This window comes from Monodelphis domestica, chromosome 1 (genome assembly GCF_027887165.1).
Source record: "Monodelphis domestica isolate mMonDom1 chromosome 1, mMonDom1.pri, whole genome shotgun sequence".
NCBI lineage: Eukaryota > Metazoa > Chordata > Mammalia > Didelphimorphia > Didelphidae > Monodelphis > Monodelphis domestica.
Window position 1 is genome coordinate 191,765,505 of NC_077227.1, and position 26,917 is coordinate 191,792,421.

Consider the following 26,917-nt stretch of genomic DNA (forward strand, 5'->3'; position numbering starts at 1 on the left):
AATGGACTTTATACTTATGTTGAACATTAAATTAACTATGTAGCTACCTTTGTGTAACTTACTCTCTCTTCTGCTATTAACTGGCCCTTTAAAATCAGAATGGGAATTCAATTGACCACAGTTAGTTCATGGGAATTTAGTTGACCACACAGTTAAGTTTTTTGCCTTCATCTAGTGATTTGAAACACAGAAATGAATTGGTCTTCTTTTTTCTCTTTTGAATTCACTTCTTCCTCGGCATGGTATTTCCCTGGCAGCATGACAGTGACATATCAGCTTATACCTATGAGCGCACTCTGATGATGGAGCAAAGATCTCAGATGCTACGGCACATGCGGCTCTCCAAAACAGAGCGAGACCGAGAGGTAAGAACTTTGCATCAATTCCTTTTTATTTAACTGCATGAAAATTTAGCCAGTGAGCAGATGTGGCATTTTATTTTATTCTCAAAGGTGGCAAATTCATGAATTAACAATCTCTCTCACTGTCCACTATGGAGTCATCTATTCAAACTATTCAACTGTATTTTTTGTGTTTGGGATAGCCATTAAGTGAAGGAGAGATCTTTTCTTGATCTCTGGAATTGGTGCAGATTTAAGATGTGGGAAAAAATTGAACATGGAATTATATTCATGTTGAACATCCCCCAGGCACAGTTGGTGAAAGATCGGAATTCAATGCTACGCCTTACCAGCATTGGCTCTGATGAAGACGAAGAAACAGAAACCTATCAGGAAAAAGTACACATGACTTGGACAAAGGACAAGTACATGGCATCCCGGGGACATAAACCCAAGACGTTAGAGGGATTCCAGGACCTGCTCAACATGAGACCGTAAGCTTCTCAGTGAGATTAAGCTAATAAGAGAACAAAATGTCTATCCTTTCATATGATATAATTCAAACATCTAGGCCCTTAGTTTAGCTCCCAGCTCATTTTGCAGATTCCCGGCTCACTTTACAGATTGCGTACAACTTTTCAAGGCTTAGAATTGTTTTCTAGAATCTGTCCTATAGAATCCCAACCCAAACCAAAAGTAATAAAAAAGAGTTGAACATCTACTAAAATTGAATCCTGCCACTAGACCCCTGGAATAGGACCACAGATATTCATATTTAATATCATGATCCAGTTGAAAATATACTCTTTTCCTATATTTTTAATTTATTACTATTAACAATTCATGAAAAGCTAGATGGCCTACTAGACAGAGTGCTAGAGTTAGGAAGATATGAATTTAAATTCAGCCATAAACACTGGCTGTGTGACTCTGGGCCCTGTTTGTTTCAGTTTCCTCATCTATAAAATGAGTTGGAGAAGAAAATGGCTAATTACTCCAGTATCTTTGCCAACTGAACTACAAATGGACACTACTGAAACAACTGAACAATATTCCCAATTCGTGACAATTGACAGTAACTAACACAATTGGAATTGACCGATTATGCCAACTATTTATCCCTTAATACTTAGTGCAAACACCAGAAATCTTTCACCAAAGCTTTTAAGTTTTATTTGGAATTTTACTTTCAGGTTAAGATGCTATCGAGCAATTAAAAAAAAATAGCCTGGAATTTATCAACCTTTTTAAGTCTGACATCTATTACTTTGAATGGGTATATTGGATCACTGGATAGTCCTCTCCCTACATGGGATCTGGCCATCTACTAGCTCTCATCTGTCATGAGACAGATTTAACATTTAAACATTTAAATAAAGACTTAAAGGATGGGAAATGTATTATGGGATCATTACTTTAGACCAAGAAGGGATGTTAGAGGGCTGCCTACTTTGCTAATGTGACATACAATTTGCAGATGTCAGAGATGGAATCTATATCCAGATTCTTTGATTCCTTTCCACTGCTCTTTTTCCATTGTACCTTAGCTAGTTTCTGAGATAATGTCTGAGAGACTTGCAATGGTGTGTAAATCAAGGTAGAAACCAAAGAAAAATGATTGAGAGCATATAGGCATCTACCATGCTCCCTACAAAGCTGTCACTGGCAACAAACTGCTGATGAAAAATTAGCAAGTGGTGGTGAAAGAATTTAGGGCATTGACATAAGTTAATGTCATTATATATTGACTGGAAAACTGAATTGCCTACAAATTTAGCCAAAGGCATCTAGATAATCCATGAACTGAGTAACAAGTGCTTGAATAATTTGGCAGTTGACTTTAAACTTTAGATTCTGTTTCCCAGCTTGGAATTAATGGTGATATAAAAAGATACAAACGTAGGGATATAAAAAGACTATCTTTGCTTTAACCTTCCTTTATTTTTAGGGGATATAGACAGATCATTCTTGCTGTTAATGATCTAAATTTGGGGTTTTAGTTCCCAATTATGTATCACATGACTCTAAAAGTAGGTAAAGGAGATTGATTACTTGACTGGGAGAATGCTGGGAGAAGAAACTAAATTGAAATCTTTCTTCTTTTTCCCCCTCTTACCTATTTCCAACCTCTTCCAGTCAAGCTGGCCTTGATCACTTGAAAGCAAAACAATATTTTGCCCAAAAATCTAGAGAAAATTAAATATGGTATATATCTGAGGTGCTTGGGAGAAAAACAGCAAGAGAAGTGCAAAGTGGTGGTATAATATCAACTCAAAATTAGTTTTGACCCCATTTACCCCATTACCATTCTCCATACTAAGGCCATACAAATTGACTATTTAAGCTTTAAGCTAATTTCTCTCCCCTAGACTACCTTTTTGTGCTTTTTTCCCTCCCTCCAGGGATCAGTCTAATGTGAGGAGGATGCACACTGCAGTAAAACTGAATGAGGTGATTGTCAACAAGTCCCATGAAGCAAAGTTGGTATTGTTGAACATGCCAGGGCCACCTCGAAACCCTGAAGGTGATGAGAATTGTATCCTTACCAAGTGCTATGTTCTTTCCCTTGGACATATAGATACAATGGCTATGTAACTATAAAAAATAATTTAATGTGCTCCAAATTTTTGTCTCTGCAAAAGGTAGCTGAAAGTGAAATCCACAGAAATGAAGCCAGATATACTTCATGACTTTTAAAATTATTTAACAAGGATTTATAAGGTGGAGATTTTATAAAGCTTTCTGTATCTGAAGGGAAAGTTCTTTTCCCCATCTTCAAACAAGGAATAGTTTTGGATATCCTGTGAGGCTTCAATATTCTTTGAGCCCTCTACCCATAAGATCAACTCTCTGGGAGAAGGTGGCAAGGACTTTTGGTGGGGAAGAGGAAATGATAGAAGTCATATTAATCTTGGAAACTTGTATTAATAATGTTTGAGGGGGCAGCCAAGTGGCTCAGTGGATTGAGAGCCAGCCCTAGAAATGGGAGGTCCTGGGTTCAAATTTGGCCTCAGACACTTCCTAGCTGTGTGACCTTGGGCAAATTGCTTAACCCCCATTGCCTAGCTCTTACTGCTCTGCTGCCTTAGAACCCAATACACAGTATTGATTCTAAGATGGAAGGTAAGGGTTTTAGAAAAAATATACGTTGGAGGTTCACGTTTTAGTGAACTTCTGGATCTTATCATTGCAGTTTTAATATGAATATTGCTGTTTTAAGTGAATACAAAATCACATGAGGAAGTCCACAATTTTGAGGTTTCCAAAACACATCCTTTGTATAAAATGGGGAAGATGTCCAATATGGGATTAGAAGGTTCCCGAATTGTTCTTGCACAGGACCAAATTAAATCCATGAATCAGTTCCCCTCTAATCCTAGCTGGTAAACCATGATATGATACTTATTGCAATTCTGTGAAGACAAAAAGTCTTTAGGTGTCATGATACAAAGTTGAATGTGCTAATATTCTGGTTGGCTCCTTGACCTTTTTGTCTAGATATGGAATTCTTGGAGGTACTTACAGAGGGGCTTGAGCGTGTCCTCCTTGTACGAGGTGGTGGCAGTGAGGTGATCACCATCTATTCCTAACTGCATTTGATCTGTTAAGTTTGACCTAACCCTCTTCACATATTTCAATAATCCACAAAAAATTCTCAGATGATCTGGCACTTTATTTGCTGCCATTCCCAATGGACCAGAGGGCTGTTTTCTGTACACATGATGCTGAACTTTTGCGGAGCTGAGCCTCAAGACCTCCTGTTCCTGTGCTTTAGTGCAAAAGGGAGTTGGAGTTGCCCTTCCTCCCACTTGATCCCGCCTCCTCCTTCTAAAAGATGCAAGTCAAATGAGAAGTGTGTAAAATGCTTTGTAACTAGAAAGCACTATATAAATGAATTATTCCCACATCATCCATGGAATCTAAAAATCTTGTCATTGCCCAGTCTAGGGCACATTACCACCAGAAAAGACAAAGAGTTGAGGCAGCGAGGAGCAAGGATCAGAGGGTAAATTTAAATAGGACAAGAGGCATGGTCATTTTGCTTTGGGAAAGACTGAAGTTGCAAAATGGATCTCAGAAACCTTTGCTCAATTTTGATCTGCAGAAACTTTGAACTCCAGGATGTTTAGTCCAAGGATGATGCTCAGAGAAGTATAACAACATTCCAACAGAAAAATCCACAGCCACAAGTATATGGCATCTCAGTATCTTTGTAACCCATATGGAAAACTTTCTCATCTCATCTTCAGTGCTGTTATCGTTTGCCTTTCAAGTACATGTCGTGGTACTGCAAAGAATGAAATGAATCTATACAAAGTCCTTTCTGGAAAAACTTGGACACCCATCCCCAATAGATGCTGCTCTTTAGTCTGATCCCAGGATAAAGCATGTATGTACAACTTGTGTACACTGAATGTTTGAATTTTTCCAAACTTAGCCCATTTTGTGGTATTACTGTAAGGCAATGTTACACTGGAAATTACTTTTTTAAAAAGGAGTGTTATCTAGATGATGCAAACCCCAGCTAGCTGCTCAGACTGACACAATTATAATCCATGGATACTTAGAGATGATTGACTTGAGCAAAATAAACAAACTTGCAAAGTAATGAGAAATTTACTGGGCTTCTCTCACTTTTCCTCTCACCCTCTCTATTTAGCAGGCACAGTACAGAGCCACAAAGGCAAACAGTAGGGAGATTGGCTAATTTGCCTTAAGGATTAAATGACTTTAAGATGGGCCAATATTATAACTGTAAATTCAGCAATGGAATCGAAAGTTCTGGTGCCATACCTTAATCTACAGTGCCAAAGTCACTGCATTGCTAAATTCCCCTTCCTTCCTTCAAGTGACAAAGAATATGAATTGACATTGGCCTTGCTTAAGAAGAAGTTCCAGGTTCTATCAGCCATTGTGTTGCTTGGTTTTTTTAATTAAGGTGAAGTGGGAAAATTGATAGCATTGCCCAATTTAATAATTAGGTTTTTGTTTTAGGGTGGGGAAGGACATTGCCATTTCCTTCAATTTTCTCCTTTACTTTGATTGTAAAGACCTGGCTCTGGGCTTAGAGATCAATCAAAAGCCTTATGGTTGCCAATTTCCTTTGCGTTCCCAGAATGGTATGAGATACTAAAGGGTCATTCTGCAAGTTAAATATTCTTTTTTTTTTTTTTGTCAATCACCAGATGCTTCCAGGCATAGGAATCTTTATATAAAGATTTACATGTGAGATGACATGGGCAATAATTTCAGAGATCCGAAGTTAGCCTGAAACCTTTCTTTCTGTTACAGATTTGTAACACTGCTACTTTGCCTAGGCCCATGGCCACATCATGGACTCAGCTGTTACATGATTATTCTAAAAATCTCTCCCTTCTTTTCTCACTTAGTAGCATTTTAAATGAGTCCTTTTAGATTCAGAACGTGCAACAGATGATTCAGCTAGTTCCATGGATAGAGAAGGCAACCCTTCATTATAAAAGAAGAAAATCACTAGTAGCCAAATACAAATTAGAATAGTAAAAACAATCAACTGTAGTTCCTTTCTTCCTTGAACAGGTCAAGGTATTAAACCTTGGTTCCAGTTTCTTCCTCCAAAGTGTCAGGAAGGAAATAGTAGTGACTGTTTATGGCTTATGTTATATCTTCTATTTCTTATTCTTTTCCCTATCCCAATTTCCTTTTTATAATATAGACTGGAGTTCAATACCAGAAGAAAACTTCATTTGTTCTACCCCAAAACCTAGATTTTGTAACCAAAACGATCATTTCATGTCCTGATGAGCTTTTTAGTTTATCTGAGCAGCACTCCCCCTACCCCAACAAAGGGTGATGTTTTTAGAGATCAGGTAGAATAAATTAAACATAATCTAGATAGAAAAATAAAAGACTTTAAGAATTTCTCCCTGAAGCTTACCATCAAAATATTTTAAAGGGGGCTAGAGGTTTATTTGTATAGCCCCTCTGCATCTATTTGTTTTGTTTGTTTTTTTATATTATTACATGACAGAGTATCGCCCCCTGCCCAGACTCATTCTTATTTCTGTATGGGACATTATGTGTGTATTTTGTCTCTTGTATCCACAAAGTGTCTCTCAGTCATTGCAAAGTAGAGCAATACTGAAAACTCCACAAGAGAATGCCCCTTAGGGAAAGGGCTGTCTGCTTTCTCAGAAGCAAGGGAAGGGAAGAGCCTTCTACCTTTGGAACAAGATCAAATTTGGAGATTTAGCCATAATATTCCCAGGGAGTGTAGCGTCAAACATCCTCTTGCTATTGGTTTCCTCCTTCACTTGCTGAATTAAAAATCATGCTGAGGTGAGTCTTTTAGCAGGGGATTGGACACTATTTCACATTCATATATGCCTCACAGCTTCTTGTGGCAGCTGGGGACTGCCTCTCCCTAAGGAACCCATTCCCTACCCTGTGATGGATTAAAGCACAGTCACCTTCCTCTCCCCAAGTTAAATAAAATATGGCAGGTAGAAAAAGCCCAGGTTCAGTCTGGTAGTAATATAGTTTTTCATTTTTTCTTCTCATCATGTATAATCTGAAGCTAGCATTAATTTGTACAACTCTGCCGCAACTGTCTCCAGCAGTATTTGTCCCCTCTAATTCATGTCATTTAGAGTTAGAACTTTCATTTTAAGGAAAATGGATTTAAGGGAACTCATGCAACTTTGTTTTCTTTTCCAAGAGTCATTCTGAACAGTTTAATTTATTGAAAGGAGAGGCAGAAGCAGCCACTCTTTTGTTTACATGGAATTATGGTTTTGATTGTTGTTTTTGCTCTGTATTGGAAACATAAATAAAGTTTTTTACATTATTTTCAGCCAGAAGGATCACTGTAGTTTTTCTTTATTGTTAGTTACTCTATAGAACTTTTGCCCTATAAGCTGTTTCTTTTTACCTTTGATAAAAGAAATTGCCAAAGTCTCCAATGCTGACAGGAGACTTGCAAAGCAGAATGGACTGAGGTGCTACTGAGAAGGGACAAGTGACAAAAATCAAATGGGATCCAAGGTGCCAGTTCATGTTTTCCCCTGATCATAACAGTAGCCCACCACCACTGAACTCCATTCTCTGAAAAAAAAAAAGAAAATGATAAAGATTAAAGGAACTTAATGAGAAGCTATATTATAATCTTTCACACCAAGTTCTCATGCTTTTCATCACCTACTGAAAGATATTTTCTAAAGTTCCCTATGGACCTTATCCCCTAAGTTTGGTCTTCTAACATCAACCCTACTTTCTGACAAATAAGGTAGATAACCCAGTCAAATAGAACTTCCTTTTTGTCTTACCTCAGGGGGTTCAATGAAAGCCAACCAGTCTGATGCATGTGTGGGCAGCAACCCCATTGACTGGCACTTATAGACAGCTAAAGCCAACCCCATGAGGTTTCCAATGAGATAAACCAAGCCCTGGAGGAACTTCTGGCTTGAACTCTCCAGCATCTTGAAAGCTGCAATGGCAATGAGAGGTATAAAAAAACTTATATCAGACAGATCCAAGGTCATGTTAGACTAATATAATACATTCAATACTAAAACTGGACTGCTTGATGAGGTACTGATTATAGGGGAAAATAAAAACTCAAATAGAAGCAATTTAGCTTCCCTTTTCAAAGGACTTTGTGCCAAGTTACTTCAATGGGGATATCCCCTAGTGAATTTGCTTTTGGACCCCAAAGACTCTATGGAAAACATGTGCCTCCCACATTTTGGAAAAGCTAGACTGTGGTTCCCTCTATAGTAAAGCTGCTTAAAAAACACAATGCATGTCTCACTACACCAAGAATACTTACTGGCTGAAATGGCCATAAGTGCTTGAATGGGCCGCCAAGCCATCATACACACCATCATAGTAGGAAAGATGGAAATAGTGTTGCCTGCCATATACATGATAAAAAGGTTCATGGGGATCTGTTTGAGGGGACCCAGAGCAATGTCCCAGCAACGCTAGAAGAAAACATATAGTCATTTCAGTTTTATCACTATTGACACCCTCAATATAATGGTTGGTTACTTTCACCAAGGTTTGTCAGTAGGATGCTTTCCACTTGGGTTTTCTGCTGCCATCTGAGGATATCTCATCCAAAGATTAGAAAATAGCAGTAAGAGGCCTAAAAATTTTAAGCCATTTTCCATGAAGTTATCCAGGAATCACCTTTTCTCCAATTTCCTGCTTCAGAAAGGGGGGAAATAGATGGATTTTATTCTCTATTCTTGCCCCGTTTTTGTCCCAAGGGATGTCACTATAAGGCCCAAGTTTTTGTTTTATGGGTCCTTTATTTTTAATGAATTAGTCTTTAGACCACTTAAGAAAGGTACTTTCTCAAGGGCTTTAAAGGTACCAACCACCCATGACCATACTCTTCCTATTTCTGTACCTTTTCAACCAGGATCCGGTCTGTCTCCTGTACGCTGGTATCAGGTACTTGCTTGTCCAAGTAACCCACTGGATACATGGAATCTCCCTGACCACCTCCCCGGTCACTTCGGCCTCTAAAGAACCAGATCAAGAAGCAGAGGCTAGGGGTTTTCCCAAACTTATCTCCCACATAATCTCCTAACGAGCCCTCACCTACCCATCCACCCAAAAAAACCCTGCCTTTTCCCCTAACTTCTTTCTGGGCTAGCATTTCCATCCTCCCAAGTCACCCATCCTCATAATTTTGAATCATTTGTTTAAAAAATTATTTTAAGACTAGATGGCATCTCTGGGCAGCTAAGCAACTCAATGGATAGAGTCAAGCCTAGATTTGGGAAAACTTGGGTTCAAATTTGACCTCAGGTATTTCCTAGTTGTATGACTCTGGGCAAATCACTTAACAACCCCCCTTCTCCCCCCCCCCCAATTATATTTATTCTAAGACAGAAGTTAAGGGTTATTAAAAAAAAAAAAAAGAATAGATGGCACCTTGAGGGCTCTTCCTAGTCCTGATCTATGACCACTGAGTGAGTTTTTAGATTATATATTTATTAAGTACCTACAATGTACCATGTACTATGTTAGGTGCCCATCATAAAAATGCAAATAAAAAATTTCTGCTTGTAAGGAGTTTACATTCAAACTGGGGAGGCAAGCAAATATAAAAACATACATAGCATAAAATTTTGTGATGTTCAAAGTGGTTAAGTTTTAGGGAGGGCACTAGCAGTTGGGGAAATAAGGAAAGTTTAAATCCAGAATATGGTTCTTCTAGGAAAAGAGGGGTTCAAAGGAGGTAAGGATGGAGTATATTCCAGATATATAAAACATTCCGTGCAAAAGCACCAGGAAGGGAGATGGCATATTCTGTGTGAAGAGAAAAGTTTGGTTTGACCAGATGACATCATTTGGGAGGAGTAACACCCACTGAAGCTAAAAAGATAGGATAAGACTGTGTAGGGCTCAAAAGTTTCAGGAAGCCCCTGAAGCAGTTGGGTAATCACATGGTCAGATCTGTGTCTAAAGAAATTCATCTGGCATCACTATGTAAGATGGAAGGCAATTGGCAAAAATTTAGGCAAGAGGTCAGGCAGCTAGGTGCCCAGCAGATAAAATAATGCATTGGGCCTGAACTCAGGAAAACTCATCTTCATGAGTTCAAATCTGGCCTTAGATACTTACTGGTTATGACTCTACACAAGTTACTTATCCCTGTTTGCTTTAGTTCTTCAGCTGTAAAATGAGCTTGAGAAGGAAATGGCAAACCATTTCAGTATCTTTGCTGTGAAAACTCCTCACAAATGTGGTCATGAAGACTTGGATATGACTTAACAACAAGCAAGAGGTGAAAATGGCCTCAACTAAAGGTGGTACAACTACTGATTTTACCTCTAAGTCTCTTATCTGTCCCCTACCCTCCACTGACAAAGTAAGCCTCCTACCCTCTAACCTGTCCCCTCTCAGGTTCTTCCTTTTCGCCGCTGGAATTCATAATAATATTCCTAATGCATAGCTCTAATTCTATCTAATTCTACCCAAAATACCTTAGTGGCAGCTAATAAAGTTTAAATTCCTGATTTGTCTCCCTGCCTCAGGTCTCTTCTGCACTCCTGTTTGCCATTTAATTTGGCTTGTCATAGCCTGGCCCCTTCTTACATTTCTAGTCTTCTTACTCTTTGCTTCACTCAACATACTCTATATTAGAAGGATATTGGCTGACTTCCTTACAAGTGTTACTCCATCTCCTGGCTCCATGCCTTTTCAGTAGCTGACCACTGGGCCTAAACTGTTCTCTCCACTTTTGCCTCTGCCTCTTGGCTTCCTTCGTCTTAATCCACCTTCTGCAAGAAACCTTCCCTCTGAGACTGACTCCGATTTATCAAGTATGTCCTTATTCAGTGATTTCATATTCTTTCCAACATCAGAATGCCAACTCTTTGAGGACAGAGGTTGTAATTTTTGCATTTCTTTGCATTCCTATCCCTTAAAGTACCTAGCAAGTAGTAAGCCCATAATAAATTATTATAAACTAACTAGCAATTAAGCCCGTCTACAATTTGGCTCCAGCTTATCTGTTTTGCTTTATTTCACTTCTGTTTCACCTGAAATTGGCCTGGTGTCCCCTATTCTTATCCTGGCCCCCATGCTTAGAATGAACTCATGCCAGGCATACAGTAGGTTCTTGAATGTTTACTACTGATTTATAATTTTCTGTAGAAATATGTACATAATTTAAATTATAAATGAAATTTGTAGATTTCATTGATTGATCTTGTCCCATTCAATGTCCGTCTGTTGAGGTTGCTTCCTTCCTTCAAGGTCCGTGAGATGCCAATTTCCTTAAGTCTTCCCAGGAAGAATTTAAAAGTTCCTCCCTCCACCAATGTCTCAGACTGTCTTGTCTTGCCTGGCCTGGCAGGGTGTCCCTCTTCCCTGTCACACGAGGGTGGTGTGTCTATGGGTAAGCTTTAGATGAACAAGGACAGTAGAGTATCTGTATCCCTGGGGCAAATATAACACAGGGCCAAGTACACAGTAGGCGCTTAATAACATATTTATAGAATGAGTTCCCTAGTTCCATCCTCTTTCTCCTGGCCCGGCTGGCAGAGAATAAATCTTCCCCGCCCTTCCCTCCTCTTTGCTCACGCCTCACCTGCTGCCACCTCCCGGCCCGCTCAGCTCAATGGCCCATTTGAAACGCCGGCCTCGGTTCGCCACCAAACCTGCCTGGGTTGTCATGGCAACGACCGCTTCCGAATGCAGCGGAGAAGGAAGCTGGTTCGGACTGCGACGTTCCCCGGGATGGACCGGGTTCCGCGACCGCCCTCCCGCGGAGACAACCCCAGAGCTCGAGAAAGCACCCCACAAGACCCTGGGCTGATCTCCCAGCAGCACTTCCGGGTATGCCTGATAACGTCATTTCCTGTCTAGATCCGACCAAGAAGGAGTGGGTTGGGTTGTATGGAACGTGAGTGGGAGGAGAAGGGTAAGGGGGCGGGACCTACAGTTTATTAAAGGGTCGAGCTTTTCTACCTTGTAGAGTCTGATCCTCTCCGCTACAAGCTCTTCCCCTCTTCCCTCTCCCTTCGCCCCCTTCCTCATCTATCAGCTCTCCTCTCTCCTAAGCCTACCCGCCCATTCCCCTTGTACTTGATACTGGGCCAGTTGTGCCTTAACTTCTCGCAGCTCCCCTACGTGATGCACACTTAAGAATCGACAAGTCTTTTCTGGGCGCTTGAAGGCTTGTGGATGGGAAATGGAGGACTCTGCTTAGAAATTTGCTAATAAATCTCTGTGTGTGAGAGAAAAGATACGGAATAGCCTCTTTACATATGTTCTGTGGCTAGTAAATATGTGTTAATTGACCAGCTGGCTTCTTCCTATTGCCCTTTCCTGTGATACACTCACCAGTTAGACAGTCCATAAATAAACATTTATTAAGCCCCTACTATGTGCCAGTCACTGTTCTAAGACCTGGAAATACACATAGGAAAAATAAAACCGTAACTACCCTCAAGATGCTTACAATCTAATGGAGCAAGACAAGTCATTGAAATTGAAAAGGCAGGAGTGGAGTTGGGTGGGGGCCCGAAGTAAGGGGGAGACCTAAAAGGGCCTCACAGCTGCACCTCTGCGCTAGCTACTACACTCCTTTCTCCTTCCCCTACAGCCCTCATTTTCAGTTGCAATTAGTCAGATTTGTAGTGGAGACAGTCAACATAGTTTCATAACTTTCTCTAGCTCCATTCTGCAGTAAATGAATTAGAAGACAAGGAATACCGTTGTGTGATGCAGGCATATTGTTTCTGACATGATGCTATATGTCCTTGCATGATACTGGCTGCCATTGCATTGAACAGATCTATTGCATATTGTTGCATGAAAAGTACATCACTGGTTGGCAGAGGTGTGTTGCTACATGCTGCAGGTGTTTTCTGTGTATGGCAAATGTACACTGTGTGATATAAAAGTGCCACTTCATATCACTGCATGACATGTCATTATATGAAGCTGCATGGTGCAGACACATCACTGCTTGGCACCAGTATGTCATTGTGATGCTAGGGTGTTGTGTGATGCAGGCATGTCATTGCTTGATGTACTTGTTCCACTGTGTGACACAGATGTGCCATTGCAAGCAAAGCATGTCATTGCATGAACAGGCATATCACTTAATGATTCAGGTGTGACATTGCATAACCTGGTATTTCATTGTGTGATATTAGCAAGTCACCTGCTGTACTGACCATAAATTATTATAGTCAGCAGTCTTAGGGCCAAAAAAACCAATAACACTTGTGGGCCCCAAGGGAGCAGGAACCCTGGAAGTGTTCCAGGGCAGAGAGGAATGCATGTTGTCACTCATAGAAGAGTAGGGACCTTAGTCTCAATTCGAAGATACAGGGGAGCAATAGCAATTGAGGTTTCCAGGAGAGTGGGGGACCTTGTCACAGTGCCAGGGCCAGGAGGAATGCTAGTGCTGGTGCCAAAAGGGGGTAAGATTCCTTCCTCAATAATGACCAGAGCACAGGACAGAAGAGTGGTTACCATATCTCCCTTTATATCATATTACCTTGGAAGCAGCAAACACCTACAGACCCCCAAAGCTAGCTCTGAAAACAGCAGCAAAAAAAGACCTAAAGCTTGAGACAGTGCCTTCCACCATAGGAACAGAGCCCAACTTTAACCTAAAGTTAAAAGTCAAGATATAGGCTGGAAAAGTGAGCAAACAAGAAAACCCTGACCATATAAAGTTACTATGAAGATGGGCAATATCAAGACAAACTCAGAAGAAGACAATGAAGTCAAAACAGTGACGTGCCACTGGTGGATCAGTGGAAAAAATTAGGTACACAATACATATTATTAAATCACCATAGTGAACAATGATACAGGTAAAACCCAGTGGAATTGCTCCTTTGCTCTGGGAGTTGGGAGGGAGGAGGTGAAGGAAAGAGCATGAATCATGTAGCCATGGAAAAATATTCTAAATTAAATAAATAAAATTTTTAAAAATAAAAATAAGTCACCATAGTGATTAAGTGTTTGACAAACCCCAAAATCTAAGATTTGCAACAAAAAAGTCAATATCTAATAAAAATTGACAGGAAAACTGGAAAGCAACTCAGCAGAAACTAGGCATAGACTTGTGGTGACAAACCTATAGTATATGTGCCAAATATGGCACTCAGAGACCACTTTGTGGGCATGCAAGCCATTGCCCACCAGAATTCCTCTGTTCCCCCTCTCCACCCAGCTTCCCCACCCCTCTGCCCAACAGCTCAATGGAAGTGTTTACTCCCTTCCCTGAGTGGAGTGCCTGGGCCATTCCCCTCCTTTTTACCTCCCCTGTTTGGGGTAACAGGATGCCCGGGAACTTGGTGAGGTCCACAGCATGCAGTGTCTAAAAGGTTCACCATCACTGGCATAGACCAACATATCACATTGTATACTAAGATGAGGTCAAACTTTATTAATGATTTAGACATAAAGGGTAATACAAGTAAATCAGGAGGCCATGGAATCATTTATCTACTACATTTATGGATAAAGGGAAAATTTATGACCAAACAATAGATAAAAAGCATTACAGAAAGTAAAATGGACAATTTTGATCACATTAAATTAGAAAGGCTTTGTAAAACAAAACCAAATGTAGCCAAGATTAAAAGGAAAGCAGGAAACTGGGAAGAAAAAAAATTGCAGCAAGTTTCTTTGATAAAACCTTAATTTCCCAAATATGTAAAGAACTGAGTCAAATTTATAAGTATACAAGCCATTATCCAATTGATAGTCAAAGGATATTTACAGGCAATTTTCAAAAGAAGAATTGCTCTAAATCACTTTTGATTAGAGCAGTGTAAACTAAATCATCTCAGAGATACTACCTCATATATATCAAATTGGTTACTATGACACAAAAGGAAAGTGGAAAATGTTGGAGAGAATGTGGAAAAATTGGGACAGTAATGCACTGTTAGTGGAGTTGTGAACTATTTCAACCATAATAGAAAGCAGTTTGCCCAAAGGACTATAAAACTTTGCCTATATCCTTTGATGTAGCAATACTACTACAAGGTCTGAAATCCAAAGAAGTCAAAGAAAAAAGAAAAGGAACTATATGGAAAAAAATATTTATAGTAACTCTTTGGGGGATGGTAAAGAATTGGAAATTGGGGAATGACTAAACAAAGTGTGTTATATGATTGTGATGGAATACTGTTTTGCTATAAGATATGATAAGCAGGATGCTTTCAGAAAAATCTGGGAAGACTTTCATGAAATCATGCAAAGTGAAATGAGCAGAACCAGAAGAATGTTGTACATAGTATAGACAACAGTATCACCTAAGAATAATATTCAACTTCCTCTAGAGGATCCATTCTTACCATAAGATTTATGAATACTAGGCTAGAGATATTTGCTAAAAGATACATAATATTCAGTGGAAACAGTCTTTTGGTCTGCTAACTCTAAAGTGCCACCTGACCAAGCATAACTAGCCCTGAACTTAGCCTCCTATATTCTGAGGTATTGTGATATGGAAATCACTTTAAAAGACTGATATATATTAATTTAAGGTCGCCAAGGAATTCAGCTATGTAATTCCTAAATGAAAACTCAAGGCAGCAGTCAACCCTTTATGGAGTTTTTAATTACAAACAGGAGAAAGAAAGTTTTGAGAGAGAAAGAGAGAGAGAGAGAGAGAGAGAGAGAGAGAGAGAGAGAGAGAGAGAGAGAGAGAGAGAGAGAGAGAGAGAGAAAGGGGAGAGAAAGGGGAGAGAAGGGAGTAGGGCTTAAATACCCCCTCTGCTTAGGCTGGGCCAAAGGCCCAAGCCCTTAGATAGCTGAGACAAAGAAAAGAGATCAGTCCCTATCACTCACGTGACCAAAATGGAGAAACAGTCTCAGGGGCCTTCACCTCCAGCCTCCTTCAGAGCAAGCCCTCCTCTCAGATCTCTCCAGGAGCTCTCCCTCCAGGACCTCTCTCCTCTCAGACTCCTTCAGAGCAAAACCTCTCAGAGCAAAACTCCCTCCTTTCTGTCCTCAGACCCCGCTATCTTTAAGGAAACCATCTAAGTCCCCTCCCCTCAGTTCTCACATCTACCAATCACTGTCGATGTCTCCCCTGTGCCAATGGTGGCTCTAGCTTAACCCAGGACCAGAGGTCTGTTTCCTTTGCACATGTCTGTTGAAGGTCATATTCTCAAATAATTAAATCTTGATCTTTGCTGCAGCCCTTCCTAAATCCTGTTACTCTGAGTAGGGTGGAGATTGTAAGTTCCAAGACCTGGTTCTGTCATTCCAAGTATCTCTATTGTATCAATTCTAAAATCAATCATGACTCAAAGAACTTCCTGTTCTATGCTTAAGCATAGGTCAAAGCCCTTTCCATTGTTTAGCAAAAGGTTTCTGTCCTAAAGTAGTCTTAAGTAGGGAGGAGAAGGATCCTCCCATGCCAAGGAGTTTCACATTCCAATAGAGTTCTTACTATCAGTAGGAAAATTTTCAAGTATGAAATTTCCCAATAGGGAATTTCCAACATTCATAAGTATAAGAAATTTTAAGTTTTACAGTATGCTTGGCACCTTTGATATTGAATATGCTATATTTTTTAAGAATAACGTGTTTTATAACTAAACAAAAGGTTGCATTAAAAAATACTGGCAGTCAAGCCTATGGGCACCTTCAAATTGTTGGCTATGCTCTGAGCCTACTGTCCATGTCATTGGTTGGAAACTAGAGCCAAAGAGCCAGAACAAAGTGGAGCCGAATCTTGGTGGAAGTAAGTCTCCCTAAGAGTGTGGGTTTGTTTGACTACAAACACAGAAGAGACTGTGAAGTGGCCACCCAAGGAGGAATGAAGGTGGACATACCTGAGGCCCAAAATAAAATCAGTTCAAATTGAAAAAAAAAATACTGGCAATGCTCTAGTAACATTTGATTCATAGAAACATTAATTTAGAATAGGAAGAGACATCAGAGGCCATGTAGTTTCCTCACTTTATAAATGAGGAAAATAAGGCTCAAAGAGATTAAATGATTTGCCAAGAGTCAAATAGCTGGTAGTTAGCAGATCTTGGATTTGAACCCAGATCCCCTTATTCCAAATCCTTTTTTTCCCCTCCCACTTCACCATATTGCTGTCTGTCAGTGACAGTGGAACCAACTCATTTGTGAACTGGAACATTGCAGCCTATTGATGTATTACTTGAGGGAGTAAATGTTACACCTATGTAACAAAGATGGAGGGCAGCTAGGTGGCACCAGAAGATAGAGTGCTGGGTCTGGCACCAGTAAAACTCATCTTCATGAATTCAAATCTGGTCTTAGACACTTACTTACTAGTCACTTTGTAACCTGGGGCAAGTCACTTCACCCTGATTGCTCAATTCCTCATCTAGAAAATGAGCTGGAGAAGGAAATGGCAAACTACTCTAATATCTTTGCCAAGAAAAAAATGGGATCACAAAGACTCAGATACTATGGAAATGGCTGGACAACAACAACCTCAGTAGACATTTCTTATTAGTAACTATAATATAAATCCATATCCTCTAATTTATAACTATTCCCATTTGATATTGGCAGAGGTGAAAATATTTAACTAAAGAAAAAATATGTATGATTTATTATTTTTCTTTGTTTAGTAAAAGTATTGAAGTTGAAGGATTTAAGTACTTATTTACCAATAATATACCAACATATATGGAATCAAATATTTCTAGGAGCATTCTTTTAACATTATGAGGACACTGTGAATCATGTGAGCTCTCTTTTTTTTCTATCCCTAGCTTTCCATAAATAATGGATCTACCTTCTTTCCTGCTCTCACTCTGTCTCTGTCTCTGTCTCTGTCTCTGTCTTTCTTTTTCTCTCTCTGTCTCTGTCTCTCTGTCTCTGTCTCTGTCTCTCTCTCGGAGTAATCTTAGTTATAAATAATGTTCCAAGGGCCTATTTCATACATCCTCTACTAGCAGTCCAGAAACAATCAAATTGCAAAGCTTTTAATAGGAACTAAGCAGCAATTCCTCACACAGAAAGGAACATAATTTCCAATAAATTTCCTTAATAAAAGTGGTAGGAAACACTGCATAAGACAAATGATGCTTCTAGGATTGCATCTCACCTGCTACATAGCTGGAACATGGCAAGATCACTTTTCATGGGACTGATTGTATCTCACTCCATTTCTTCAGCTACCAGTCCTCTACACTACTGCTGCTTCTCTGCAGAACTGCTACAGATATTTACTATTAAACTTCTCTTCTAAGTTGACTTCAGCTTCTTTCTTTCTCACAGGGTATATCAATTTTTTTTTTTGTGAAATTGCACCTAGGATTAATATTCCCACCATCTCCTGCTTTCACTCCTATTCATGTGCCACTGAATATAAATGGAGAAAAACCATGAAACTGTTGACTAGGTCCACAATAAATTTAAATTGCATAATCTGCACTTTGCCTTCACTATAGCAAAGTTGTGCTTTTATTACCTCCTTAATCAATTCACTATCCCATTCACAACAACAGCTATTTCAAACTTTTTCATCCCTCCTCAAGCCTCATATAGCTCTTCATTCCTCACTCTCAGTTGAGAATCTTGCCTCATATTTCACTAAAAAATCCCTCAAAGATCTCCATCTTCTCACTTTCTTTTTATCTCATATAGCACAGATGCCTTCTTAACTATGTCTTCATCTACCACTGTTTCACATGAAGAGGTGATTATTTTTCTTGCCAGGGCAAACTCTTCTCTCTGCTCAAGTGATCGCATTCCATTCCATCCTTTTCAACAGATTGCCCACTCTATTAATCTCATCCTATCATTCATCTTCATACTCTCCTTGTCTACTGACTACTTCCTTTGCTGCCTAAAAACATGTCCATATCTTCTCATCCTTAAAAAAAAAATACCAACCCTCACTGGATCCATCTAGCTCTGTTAGTTGTCATGTTATAGCTTTATCTCCATCTGTTTGTGGCTAAACATCTTGAGAAATCCATCTATAATTGAGAATTCTATCTATAGCTTACAAAGGGAAGTCTTTGCTTTCTTTCACTCTCTTAACTTTTTTCAGTCTGGCTTTCAATTAAATCATTCAACAGATATAGTTCTCTCTAAAGTTACCAATAATGTATTATTTGGCAACTCTAATGGGTTGGGTTTTTTTTTTCAGTCCTCATCCTTCTGGACATCTCACATGCCTTTGACATTATTGATCACCTTCTCTTCTTTAATACTCTTAATTCCAATACTTTCCCTCTTTAATTTATTTCTTATATATCATGTATATAGCTTGCTTTGTATATACTTTTTTGTATGTTTTTCCCCAATTAGATTGTAAGCTCATTGAGGGGAGGGAATGTCTTTTGAATTCTTAGCACTTAGCACAGTTTCTTTTTGTGTAGTTCCTTAATAAATGTTTATTGATTTATCAATATATTGATACTCTCTTCTTTCTAAATTTTCTTGGCACTTTTCTCTCCTGGTTCTCCTACATGGCTGACTGTGCTTCTATCACTGAAGAACTTTTATATACAAAGGCTAGTAAAAGCTCTAGCCTATAGAATGAATGTCTTACTGATGGAATTTTAGGTATTATATCACTCAGTATGCACCCCTAACATAATACCAAAAAAACTGATGTCTATATCACCTATGCCTAAAATTCTCAGGTATATATGTGGGAGAATGACTTCTGATTTCTGTGTAATGGGGCTCTGGCACAAGTAGAGACCCTATTGGCCTGCTCAGATGGCACCTGTACATAAAGGACACTAAGTAGCTGCTCCCAGAAGAATAATGATGTCATGTAAGGAAAGCGCCTTGGAAAGATTGTGGAGCATGTGGGGACATACTATAATTAGTTTTATTTAGCGAACCATATGGTTGGGAGGAGATTTTTTTCAGTTGGCTACATATCCAGTTATCAGCATCTTCAAAAGTACCTGAGTGAATGTTGACCACTTCTTTACTTCATTGTCTTCAACAGAATTCTGGTGGTGTGATGACAAGCTATGAAAAACTAAGCTATAAGGGGGAAGACCTCCGGGCCCTCTTACTCTCTGAGACCATATGACCCCTGTGAGATTTAAAATGGTTGAAGTCTTAAACTGTAGTGATTAAAATAGTGGAAGATATAAATTGTGATAGATATAAGAGAGGGTGAGTAAATTTGACCGCAGAAATACAGTGTCTTGGGTTTTAAAATCAAATATAAGGTGATCGCCAGGGAAATATTCCCAATTATTCAAATACCCAAGTCAATTGGGTTTTATAGAGATTTTAATTAACAATACAATGAGTAATCAAAGAAAGAGAGAGAGAGTAAGAAAGGAATAACTATGAAGGGCCTCAAGCCAATATGGCCTAGACCTGAGTCTTAAAAGAGAAATCAGTCAGTTTTTTAACACTCACCACAAGGTCTGACTAAACAAGGATACTAGTGACACCAGGCCAGCGTCCTTCCTCAAAGAGTCTTCCAGCCAGAGATTGTTTCAAAGGGCCTCTCTCAAGAGCCTCCAGAGCTCCTACCCCAGAGGGACAGAGCCCCTCAGAGGAGCTCCTCAAGGAGCTCTCCTTCAGAATGAGATCCTCCAGAATGAGAATCAGAAATCGAGATCCCTGAATGAGATCCAAGCTCTTATTTTTAAGGGCAAAATTTCCTCTGTCACCTCCCCTAAGTCCTTACATCTACCAATCACTGTAGATGTTTCTAAAGGACTGCCCATTTTGAATTCACAGCTGAGTAGTTTTAATCTCTTTAGTAAGTCAGAAAAAAATGCTGCTGTGTCGACAAATTTCATTAAGAAAAAACCTCTGAATAAGTTATCACCCTTTTAGGTTTAAGTAGTTTACAAGTTACCCCACCTATATGGGTACCTAGCATCCCATTGTATCAATTTTAAAACAGTCACCACTCAAAGAACTTCCTGTCCCTTCCATAAGCATGGATCAAAGTACTTTCATTGTTTAGCAAGCAGTTTTCTGTCCTAAAGCAGTCTTAAGTAGGGTGGAGCAGGGACACTCTCATAGCTAGGAGCCCCCACACTCAAGTAGAGTTCTCACCATCTGCTAGGGAATTTTTTTAAGTAGAAGATTCCCCAATGGGGGAAACCCCTAACATTCATAAGTCTGAGAAATTTTGAGGTTTACACCCCAAAGAAAAGAGATCTACTTTAGCCTGCTTGTTCATTCTTTTACATGCTAGTATAGGGAGAGGAATGTACAGTCAAGGTCAGGAGCTCAAGAAAAAGAATCTGGAAGTCAGAATGCAAACCACATGTTATAGGTACCTCAGAACAGATTTCCCCCTTAGGACCAAGGAACAACTTTGGAAGTGACTTTTGGGACCCCAACCTAGTAGAAAATTTCATCCAGTACTTATGCCATCTTTGGACATGAACTTGGTGGAACCAATGCTGTGTAGGAAGAGAGCTAAGTTTTTAGGCTAATATCTATCCTTTGCTTCCTGAGGGAAGCATAGGGAGAAATTATGCCTTCACAGTGTGGGGAGAAGTGTTCGTTTATTTATTCTTGATGTATCTGTGAAGTAAATATTCCTTTCTAAAAGTTACCTAATCAATAGCCCTCTCTTCCTGCTGTCCTCTGAGACTGGCAGCTCCATGTAGCCCATGTTATCCTGTTATCACCAGGCCCCTCAGCTATGCCTACATCCAAAAGCAGATCAAATACATGATGGTGCTCATTCAAACCAATGGCCAAGCAGAAGAAATAGAATTCCGTGTTGAGAAAAGTTGTTCTGTGCAAATACAAAAACTGAAAAGAATGAAATATTATGAGGAGAAACAAATTGAGCATCAGAAAAATACCCAGATATTTAAGTTGACAAATAAGACAAAATTGAAAGTCTGCAGAGCCAGAGATATCTCATCTGAGATTTATTAAGTGAAGCAAAGCATAGACTCTTTAAGGTAGAGAAAAATACAACCAGGCGCCAGGTGCTTTCAGATGGTCTGGTCCTTCAGGGTTTATAACAATTGCTAGAGCCTTGAATGATTGATTTTCTTATGCAAGAAACAGGATCTCCCTTTGGTAGAGTCAATCTTTACATACAAGATTGTGACCAAAAAGATGAATTTCAAGGTTGATCAGGAAGCATTTCTACCAGAGAGAACAGCTAGAAGCATTGGGATATATAATGGGGATTGTAAAATAAGTTTTTTTGTTTTTTAAAAAAATTCTTACCTTCTACCTTAGAATCAATAGTGTGTATTGTTTCCAAGGAAGAAGAGTGGTAAGGGCTAGGCAATGGGGGGGGTGGGGGGGGTTTGGGTGTTAAGTGACTTGCCCAGGGTCATACAGCTGGGAAGTGTCTGAGGCCATATTTGAATGTAGGTCTCTAGGCTTGGCCCTTAATCCACTGAGCTACCCAGCTGCCCCATAAAATAAGAGTTTTTTAATACCTTAAAAAGTAGACTATAAGTTATAGACCAACTGAAAATGCCAGAATTCTGCAGGACATTGTTTGGTACTAATGTCACCAGGAAATATTTGGATTAAGCCTCTGATAAGGCAGGATCCATTCCAACTATTATATTAATGAGTTATGAAAGTATCTAAAATTTGAAGAAATTTGAAGATATTTCTTCTCCCTTTGGTTCTTTTACATTGTCCTATGTTCTTCAGTAGAATAACCTTTTGTAAAAATGGAGATTTGAATCCCAGACTTCAATCCCCAGAAGTCCTTGGCACTTCCCAGAATGCCTATAATCTCACCTGAGATCCCCACCTGGGCCAGAACAAAATTTGTATTTAAACCTACTGCACCACCTACTTGGGCTCTCTGCTTCTAAGCACACACGTCTCTCAAGATGTAGAGTAAGTGAATTTGAATGGGTTTATCAACTCTAGAAACATGGCTTATTGATTTGTATCTTTGATTTCTAATAATATTTCTTATTAGTCAATAATAAGTCAATAACAAAAAAGTCAATAATACTTTTAGCAGAGATACTAACTGTTATAGTTAATGGCGACCAAACAGAAGAAATTGGGGATGCTACCAGCAGCCTGGGTTCTGGGGCTGGACTTGGGGTGATGAGACATCTGGGCCAGAGGCCAGAGTTGCTGGGGCGGGGGATCAGCTGGGCCAGGTGAGAGAGAAGAGAGAGAGAGAGAGAGAGAGAGAGAGAGAGAGAGAGAGAGAGAGAGAGAGAGAGAGAGAGAGAGAGAGAGAGAGAGAGAGAGAGAGGGAGGCCAGGAGCAGGAGCTGGGAGCCGGCAGGGCAGGGAGCAGGGGTGAGCACAATCTGGGTCTGGATTGCAGGCAGGAGCGAGATGAGTCTAAAAAGCCTTGGAGAAACGTGGCTTAGAAATCATTATCTAGGCTATCTTTTTTTTTTATTGAGAATTTTTCCTGTTTGGCCCTTTTCCGGCCTCCCTCAATAGCCTCTTTGTTTTAAAATGCATAAGGAGCATGTATTCACTCTAGCACTAATAGCATGTCTTCTGTTAACTGTTTGGGTCTAGAGCAGGGATGGCAAACCTTTTAGAGACCTTGTGCCAAGCCCACCCCACCCCACCCCTTCACCTAGAGACTGTGTGCTGTGCCCCTATAACCCCCCCCCCCAATTCCCCATTGCCCCCCCCCCCCCCCCACACACACACCTTACCATCAGACTCCTGGGCAGAAGGGTGGGTCAAATGAAAAAATGTCTTCAGGGTTAGGGTTGGGGTTAGAAAAGAATTTAGGGTTAAAAACGAATTGAGGTTTAGGGTTTGAAATGAATTTAGGGTTAGGGTTAGGGTGGGAAGTGGCCCAAGTGTGCACTCTACACTCCCCTTCAGCTCTGCCACCTGGGACCTGCCCACCTTATCCCAGACAGGGACCCCTAAGATTGGGTTTGTGATTGTTTTTCTATCATTCTCTGCATCATTTTACCCATATCCTAGAACTCCAAGGAGAAACTCTTAAAACAAAATTTAGATATTGCTCATGTCTGGTGTCTTTCCAAAAAGGGATTGTTATAGACCCCTTCTAAAAGTCTATTCAATGCCTAAAATAGTTAATATCAGATAGAGGGACTAGACATGAGCTCTTATTGGTACAGAGAACTCTGGAACAAGAATTCCATCCACTAATGGCAACTTTTCTGGAACTTATAGTCTTGGAGAGTTGCCTAGAATAATAAAAGATAAAATCACTTTTTCAGTAACACAAGTCTTATATGGACAGGTAGAACTTGAACTCAGGTCTTCTTGGCCCTAAGGTCAGCTCTCAAGGTCATCATACTGCCTCAGGTATAAGGCATCTTTTTTATTTCCTCAGTCATAAAAGAAATTAATGGAACAAAGAAAACTCAACAATATTATTTCTTTATCTTTTAAAATTTTTATTTTTTATTATAAATCTAGCAAACTTAAACTAATATGAATGTTTCCATACACAAAGCAGATCAGAAAGAATATTGCACAAGCAGACATAAGTGTGCACCACATATAGCTTGCTTCTCATTTCAAGTATACAAGAAATTCAATGTATTATTATTATTATTTTTAATTTTATCATGGGGGGCAGCTGGGTGGTTCAGTAGATTGAGAACCAGGTCTAGAGATGGGAGGTCATGGGTTCAAATCTGACCTTCGACACTTCCTAGCTGTGTGACCCTGGGCAAGTAACTTAACCCCCATTGCCTAGCCCTTACCATTCTTCTGCCTAGGAACCAATACACAGTATTGATTCTAAAATAAATTAAAAAAAATTAACATGTAATTTTAAAAGATATACTGGTTTTCTGTTCCCTACTGATCTTCCTTCTGTTTTTATTCATGCATTATTAAAAAAGGCTTCAATGGCCTTTTTTTCTTTCATTTTGTTAATTGTTGCTAGCATCCCCATTTCTTCCTCACAAAATAATTGAAAGAAAGGAAACCAAAGCTTTGTAACAAATATGCATAGTCAAACAAAAAAATAATCACCACATTTGCTATATATGAAAATATATGTGTCATTTTGCAACTCATTTTTAGGAGGTAGATGAGATAGATGCTTCATCACTAGTTCTCTGGTGTGAAGATAGGATTAACTCTCTCCTTATCTATTTTTAGCTAATCAAATCAAGAACTTAAAGGACCCCTACTTAGTATTAAATATGAGAGTTCACAAGTCACTAACTAGAGTAAGCTCACACCTTCAAAGGCCACTGCTCCCCAGCCCCCACACCTTGAGCAGTGCCAGGCAAATTGAAAGGCTGCAATTGGTTTCTGTGAAGAGGAAGAGAGATAGAAAGTGACGTGGATAAAGGGTATAAAAAGAGACCATGGTCTTGGGACAGTGATGGGCAACCTTTTGAGCTTGGTGTGTCAAAATTCACCAAAAAACTGAGCATAACTCAGGTCGTGTATCATTTCAAGAAAAAATACACCATAATTTTGTGATATTTATAGTTTAAATAACAAAAAATGTATAATTATAACATATAACTGTATTTAATAAACCAAAAACTAATTATTTACCTTCCCTGCTTAGTGACGTCTTTGTTCATCTGTCAGTTGGTTTCTTTTGTTGGTCTTGATATTATTTAACTTGTGTGGGGTACTATGAACTAAGATAAGTGAGGGGGAAGGAGAATTCTTTAACTAATCTGCCTATTAGTGACTTTTTTTGCTGAATTTCATTGGCTAAATCTTCAATTGAAGGTTGATATTGTAAATGTAGAAATTTTAGGCTTCTGGGAGAGGTTATAATATTGTAATGGCTAAAAATGTGGCTACAGGATTTATGTAATATTGAACAATGGCCGCCAAGGAATTTACTTATGAAATTCCTAAAATGAAACACTCAAGTCAGAATGGAGTTTATGGAGGTTTAATCACACTGGAAGTAGAGAAAGGAGAGGGAGAGAAGGAGAGAAGAGAAAAGGGAAAGGGGCTACTCAACCTCTGACCAAGGCAGAGGGAGTTTTAGGCCCAAAGGCCCAGGTGGAAAGAATCAGTCCTTAACTCACGTGACCAATCTGAAGGAAAGCTGTCTGCGGGCGTCCTCCCTCTCCAAGCTCCTAACACCAACTCCGTCTCTCTCCACAGGAAGTGAGCGAATTCCCGAGGCTGTTCCCTACCTCACTTCCTGTGTTTCACAAATCCAATGGTTGGCTCTAGCTTGGCTTAGGACAGCCCAGGTGGGCAGTTAGTTATTTCTGATTTGTCATTGACTAGCGCATGCCCGTGTAGTGTGGGTGTGCACAATTTTTGGGTGCTAGACCAAGATGGAGACTTTTAAAATTCACAATATTTTGTACACTTCAAGCCCAAGCAAGTGCTACTAACTTCATCTGTCAATCTGTTTCTTTTGTTGGTTTTATTATTATTGAATGCTGAGAATAAGGTCTCACAAAAGCACGTAGAGGGGAAAATTGTGAGTAAAGCCATTGATATATTTCTCAGGGTGCTAAAAGAGTCTGGTAATGGGTTCCAGTCACTCCTCCATTGCGTATCATTGAAAATGGCAACATGTGTCAGTGTTGACATGTGTGTCATAGGTTCGCCATCAAGGGTCTGGGAGATTATTCCTTTCCTGGCATTTGGAGTGAGTGTCTAAGATTCCTTCCCTGGCATTTGGAATGACTGGCTGAGATTCCTTTCCTGGCATTTGGATTAGACTTTTCCCCCAGATCCTGCATCAGCTTGCTATGTGAGTGGCTAAGATTCCTGCCTTGATTGTGGAGGAGGCTGCACTAGTGGACTTCTGGCTGAAGGCTCCACATGGAGATGAGACTTGGGGAAGCCCCTGCTTGAAGCTGAACCAGACCTCACCAGAGAAGCGATGGTGGGCTTGTTAAGGTTCTATTTCTTTTCTACATTTCCACTTTCATTCTTTCTACCTCTTTGTAAATAAAAGCTGCTAAAAGTCATTTAATTTAAGCTATAATATTTTAAAATTGATGAACACAATATTACTTTATAACTCTCTTATTTGTGAATCTTAAAACTGCTTAGACTCTACCTTAGAACATTTGGTTAAGGCTATTCCCTTATTGTAACAAATGGAGGTACTTGATCAGGAATATATTGGGAATTTTAACATTATACCATCCATACTTAGGCATACTTTAGGGGAAGATAAAGTTGTAAACTCCTGATGGAACAATGAAAAAGTCCCTAACTCATACTTATAGTAAA

At 39.5% G+C, this 26,917-nt stretch overlaps 2 protein-coding genes and 1 pseudogene across 6 annotated transcripts in view; 2 read left to right on the top strand and 1 right to left on the bottom strand.

Moving 5' to 3' along the window:
- Window positions 1-7,177, top strand: part of SLC12A6 (solute carrier family 12 member 6) — a 125,404-nt gene extending 118,227 nt beyond the window's left edge. For all 4 annotated transcript variants that reach the window (XM_056810216.1, XM_001370249.5, XM_001370307.5 and 1 more), the window contains 4 exons: window positions 258-365; window positions 651-835; window positions 2,744-2,877; window positions 3,840-7,177. In XM_056810216.1, the coding sequence (XP_056666194.1) occupies window positions 258-365; window positions 651-835; window positions 2,744-2,877; window positions 3,840-3,931 (519 nt within the window). In that variant the 3' untranslated portion in view covers window positions 3,932-7,177. The remainder of the gene's footprint in view (window positions 1-257; window positions 366-650; window positions 836-2,743; window positions 2,878-3,839) is intronic.
- On the bottom strand, window positions 7,021-11,694 carry EMC4 (ER membrane protein complex subunit 4). Of its 2 annotated transcripts, none has more exons than XM_001370341.5 (5): window positions 11,428-11,694; window positions 8,734-8,848; window positions 8,149-8,302; window positions 7,646-7,806; window positions 7,021-7,424 (listed from the first exon to the last, which is right to left on the bottom strand). In XM_001370341.5, the coding sequence occupies exons 1-5, from the start codon at window positions 11,511-11,513 to the stop codon at window positions 7,389-7,391; spliced, it is 552 nt and encodes a 183-aa protein (XP_001370378.1). In that variant the 5' UTR covers window positions 11,514-11,694; the 3' UTR covers window positions 7,021-7,388. The 2 variants fall into 2 exon arrangements, with proteins under 2 accessions (XP_001370378.1, XP_056666195.1); XM_056810217.1 differs by having other exon boundaries at window positions 11,502-11,684.
- Window positions 11,532-21,974, top strand: LOC130457148 (V-type proton ATPase subunit E 1-like; annotated as a pseudogene).
- The last annotated feature ends 4,943 nt before the right edge of the window (window positions 21,975-26,917 follow it).